Below are 5,370 nucleotides of genomic sequence, written 5' to 3' on the forward strand. Positions count from 1 at the left end.
CAGACTTCAGCCCTAACTATGCAGTGGTTTAAACAGAACACTACCTAGTTTTTCCTTGTACAATATGCAATGATACAGTCTAAAATAAAAATAACTGAAGTGTTTGGCCAAAAAATGATTTCCCTGCACCATATACCTTCACTCAAAATATTCCTCTGATATAGTACAGTATAATTCCCAATTAGAAGAAAGAAAAGATACTTTTGAGTGGGTATTATATTATTTGACTAAAGTAGACCTGTTGCTCTTTTAAAATATGCCTGACTGCTCTTCAATTGGATCATTTAAATCAGCTATCCTTGAGTAATATTTTAAATGGCAATTTTAAAAACAGTTTCCAAAAATATATGCAAGTCAAAACTTTTGTAGGCTGAGACACAGACCTTATTACAATGCTAACTAAATGCAGCCTGTATTTGACCATAATCATTCATAACTCATTGAACATCTGTAAAGCACAAATGTTTAATGACACTGCCTATTATCACTTTAATAAACAAGGATGCATATCAGAAGAAAGGGTCTGAAAGAACAAGTCACCCTACTCTCATGATAGCTTGAAGAATTACTAAGAGAATTTTGGCTCAGTTTTAAGACTTAGAACCTGATCAACTTACTCCATCACCCTAGCCCAAAACAGGATTTTCAATAGCAGGATAGTGAATGGCTAGGCTAGAGCACTTCAGTGTAACTATTTTCTTTCAGTCTTTTGCCTTAGAAGAGATAAATGTCATTTGTTTTCAATCTGATTTCTAAGTTATTACATGGAGAACACACTAATCATTTGAGACCAAAAACTGAAAATTCAAGAAACTCTGTTTTATTGAGGACTATCCATTGCCAAGGATATCTTGTATATTGTAATTAAGTTTGTTTTAAAACACAGTTTCTCATAAAGAATTATCACAATGCAAGACATAAATTTGAGTTCCCAGATATGCTATATCTCTTTTCTGATAGCAAAGATTTAGGCCAAACAACTTTTATTTAGAATCATGAGTGTTTTATTATTATTATTATTATTATTAGAAAGAGATCAGATTATATTAATCATTTTACTACCAGTTTAACTAACCTAAAGTAAGATATCTCACCACTTAAATGCCTAAGAGTTGTCTTTGATTAAACATAACATGCATGCAGGTTTTAATGTTATGTTTTATTATGCCTTACAAATGCGTATGCAGGATTTTCATTTCAGCAAATCTGAAAGCCTGTAGCAGTGGTTGCCACCAAAATACCAGCACAGTGAATTGTCCCTGTAAACAGCTGGATCATTAATTAGCGGAGAAAAAAAAAAAAAAAGTAGTAATAATTTACCAATGCCTATCAGATAAAAAAAGTAAACTTCTTGAGAAACAAACTTCCACCTCGTGAGTCTGTTTATTGCCATCAGCAGCTATTTCAGAGCACACAACTGAAATCCGATGGCTGCTAAAGTCAAAAAAAAAAAAAAAAAAAAAAAAAAAAGCACACCGATAAAGTCTGCTTGCCTGCAGCCGAAGCTCGTAGCCCTTCCCTGCTCCCCTGCCCTGCGTGCCCGGAGCGGCGGTGCCTCCCCGGCGGGCCGAGCGCCGCCCGGGCCGGAGGAGATGCGGCACCGCTACCCGCAGCATCTCCACCTCCATGGGCCTGGCCAGGTTACTCATCGCGGACGGGAGAGGGGGAGGAAAAAGCGGCGCGGGGAGAGCCCGGAGCACGCAGAGCGGGGAGAGTCGCCGTGCCGGCAATGCCGAGGGCGGGCGGGCAGCAGCCGGGCCCCGCGCCCCCGCCCGGAGCCCCTGCCCGGGGACAGCCTGCCCCTGCCGCCGCCCCGAGCGGCACCGCGGAGGCAGCGAGCAAACCCCGGCCCCGCGGAGCACAGCCCACGGTGGGAAAAAAGCGGCGAGAGGAGGAACAAAAAAAAGGCAAAGAAGCAGTCCTGACTCTCCTCCCCCCTAGCTCTGACCATGCACTACAGCCTACAGCTACCGCTCCTCCGCGGGCCACGGTGACAACACGGCATCTCCAGCGCTCCTGCTACAGACACTAATTGCGATACGAGTTTCTATCAGTTCCAGCTGATTTATTAAAATTGTAAAGATACAGACTTTCAGCATTAAAAAAAAAAAAAAACCAGGCTATGATGTTGACAGTGCACAAGTCTGCTTTTGCCATCATTTGCTACAAAATATGCAGATGGTCTGTACTTTAGATTATATTGCACAACATGAGAAACTTTTTAAACTATGTGCCTTTTTTCTTTTTTTTTTTTGCTAAAATCGAGAATCCAGTTTCATACCTTCCATCTGGGGCCCCATCCACATATCACAGCGTATGAGATACATAAAATCCTACTATAGTACAGTACATATACAATCTTTTAAACTAAGATAACAGCTCTGAGGTCTATATCACCATTTTCAATAAATCTTTACCTACAAATATTGAACAAATCTGAACTATAGCTGTACAAAAAAAGTGTTTGTTTCTTTTTTTTTAAACCACAAGGCCTTTAGATGCAAGGATTATTTTTTAAAATTTTAATCCTTTTAAAACCAGGACGTAACGTACCAACAAACTTGCATGCTAAAAACAGAGAAAAACAAAGAAAATAAAAGGGAAGAAGTGCCTGAAAAGTCTTACTGAAAAAACACAGCAAGAATGTTCCCTTTTCACTGTACAAAAATACGCCTGAAAATATATTAATTTTTAAAAAAGACTGAGGTCTGTTATGTATCAAAAATGTTTCAATACCTTTTTGTACTGAGGTCTAGGCTGTCTGGTATTCAATCAAGGAGGTATAAGGGAACAAGTTACAAAAAAAAAAAGTTGGCAAGTAGAAATCACATTTGTAAAACCATAAACAATTTGATCTGAAAAGTAAACTCTGATCTTAAGTCAGTTCAGTTATTTGTAAGCGTTTGTACAGTCTGCATTTTTTCAAGCTCCCTGCAGCTTTGATAAGAATCGGATGCATAGAAGACATCAGTTTTCTCCCTCCAAAAAAAGTTGCAATGGTCCCTTTCGGAAAAAAAAAAAAAAATCATAACAGTTCGTTAAGATCTCTCACGGGAAAAAAAAATAAAAATCCACAAACCCCCTTGAGTAACAGTTGTGCTGCCAAAAGACTTCTTTGCAGACCATCTTCCAGACTTCAATCAGAGACCGACAAGCTTCAAACAGCGCCTTCTGTATCATTTTTCCCCCAGTCCCATTTGCCTTTGCTGTTGTTGTTGTGATCACCAAACATAATAAAAATTAAAAAAACACAAAAAAAAAAGTAAAAAAAAAAAAAAAATCACAACTCCCGGGCTCGGAACTAACTTCGAGATTTTTTTTTTTTTCAAAGAAAACAAGACTTATTTTTTAATCATTATCATGATCATCATCATCATCGCCGGCGTCGCGCCGCTGCAGCTCCGCCGCTCTCGCCGTCCGCCCTGGCCGCCGCCCCCGCTCAGTACGTGAACACCAGGTCGGAGAAGTTCGCTTCCAGCCAGTCGCCCGCGATCATCTCGCTCAGCTCCGGGGTACAGTAGTCGGGGAACTCGAAGTGGGAGCCAAGGCTGCCCTCGCTGAAGGAGTCCAGGTCCTTGTCCACCAGCGAGAGAGAGAGGTTGCCGCCGGCGGCGCCCGCCCCCAGCTCGGCGGCGGCGTGGCCGTGCTGGGAGAAGTTGAGGCTGAGGTCGAAGAGCAGGTCGTCCGCCTCCTCGCTGCCGGCCGACGAGGTGGAGATGGACCGGGAGGAGGCCGGGGAGAGGCCGGGCGGCTGCTGCGGCGGCGGCGGGCCCTGCTTGGTGATGTTCTTGAAGCTGTAGTAGAGTCTGCTGCCGCCGCCCGCCGCCGCGGCGCCGCCCCGCACCTCCTCGTACAGGCTGGCCCCCTCGGTGGACTCCGCCGAGGAGCTCAAGGTGGGGCTGGCCGGCACTTTGGCCACGTTGTACCGCCGCAGCTGCTGCGGCCCCGGCTCCTCATCCTCGTCCTCCTCCTCCGCCTCCTGCTTGATCCGCAGCTGCAGCTCGTCCTCGTCGTCCTCCTCATCCTCCTCCTCGTCCATGAAGACGCACTTGACCGTCTTACTGCTCACTTTCAGGGTGCCGAAGACGTACTCGTCCCCCGCGTAGTCCCCGTGGTGGGCGGTTTTGGCTCCCGGCTTGGGCGGCGAGGAGCCGGAGGAGGATTTCAGCTTGCTGCACTTCTTGCTGGAGCTCTTGGCGCTCTTACTGCCGCCGCTGCTGGCGGGCGCGTTTTTCTCGGGACTTTGGCTGGCGTTGGGCTTGGCCGACGGGTCCATTTTGGGCTTTTTCCTGGGACGGTACTTGTAGTCGGGGTAATCAGCCATGTGCTTGAGCCGCAGCCTCTCCGCCTCCCGGATGAAAGGGATCTTCTCGCTGTCCTTCAGCATTTTCCACCGCTTGCCCAGGCGCTTGGAGATCTCCGCGTTGTGCATGTCCGGGGACTGCTCCATGATTTTTCTCCGCTCGATCTTAGACCACACCATGAACGCGTTCATCGGTCTCTTTATGTGCCCCGACGCCGTTTTGCACCAGTCCGGGTCGCTCTCGTCTAAAGCGACGGGGCTGCAAGCCATGAACTCGCCCTCTTCGGTGTCCATCGCTTCCCGGGGCAGGTTGCTCTCCGCCTCCGTACTCTCCGCCTGCTGCACCATGGTGGGCTCTCGCCGAGGCGCCGCTCCCCTCCGAGCCAACAAAGCCGCTCCGCCGCCGCCCCCTCCCACCGCCGCACCTTGCCCCTGCTGCGAGCAGCCGTGTGCGCGGCGCAGCGAGGCGGGGCCGGCCGGGCGCGGTGCCTGTACCGCCCGCTCCGCTCCGCCGGCGCTGGGGCCGGCCCGGGCCGGGTCGGGCGCGGCTGGGCTGGAGCGCTGGGCGCGCGCTGTGCCCGTCCCCGGCCTCGCGCCGCCGCCCGCCCTGCGCGCGCTGCCCCTTCTGCGAAACTCCCGGCTCCGCGCCTCGCGCGTTATCAGCGCCTCATATGGGTGACATCACCGCCGCCGCCGGCCAATGGCGCCGCTCGGCGCCGCCCGCCGCCACGCCCCCCCGGCCGGGCGCTGACACACCCCCGCGCGGGGAGGAGGCGCCGCCGCCGGCGCTCCCCGGCCCTCGGCGGAGCGGCTCCGGCCCGGGCCTTCCCTCCGCCCGGGGGTCGGCAGGGCCGCCGGGGGGGCTTCGCCCGCTGGCCCCCTCCGCCGGACGCGCAGCGTTGCGGGGCGGTGCGGGGAGGCGGCAGCGGCGGCTCCCTCGTGTCTCGCTGCCTCCGGAGGCCGCGGCGCCCCGCGTGGCTCGGGGCGGGCGGCAGGGGGCGCTGGCGCTCCGCGGCTCCCGCGGCGGCAGCCCCGGAGCGGGAGCGGCCCCGCCGCGGGTGCGGGCG

At 51.2% G+C, this 5,370-nt stretch overlaps 1 protein-coding gene across 1 annotated transcript; it reads right to left on the minus strand.

Moving 5' to 3' along the window:
* Window positions 1-1,938: 1,938 nt before the first annotated feature.
* SOX11 (SRY-box transcription factor 11) lies at window positions 1,939-4,683 on the minus strand. The gene has a single exon (XM_054279995.1). The coding sequence runs from the start codon at window positions 4,649-4,651 to the stop codon at window positions 3,440-3,442; it is 1,212 nt and encodes a 403-aa protein (XP_054135970.1). The 5' UTR covers window positions 4,652-4,683; the 3' UTR covers window positions 1,939-3,439.
* Between the last annotated feature and the right edge of the window lie 687 nt (window positions 4,684-5,370).

Source organism: Melozone crissalis, unplaced genomic scaffold (genome assembly GCF_028551555.1).
Source record: "Melozone crissalis strain CALT ecotype California unplaced genomic scaffold, PUWL_Pcris_2 ptg000027l_1, whole genome shotgun sequence".
In the NCBI taxonomy this organism is placed as follows: Eukaryota; Metazoa; Chordata; class Aves; order Passeriformes; family Passerellidae; genus Melozone; species Melozone crissalis.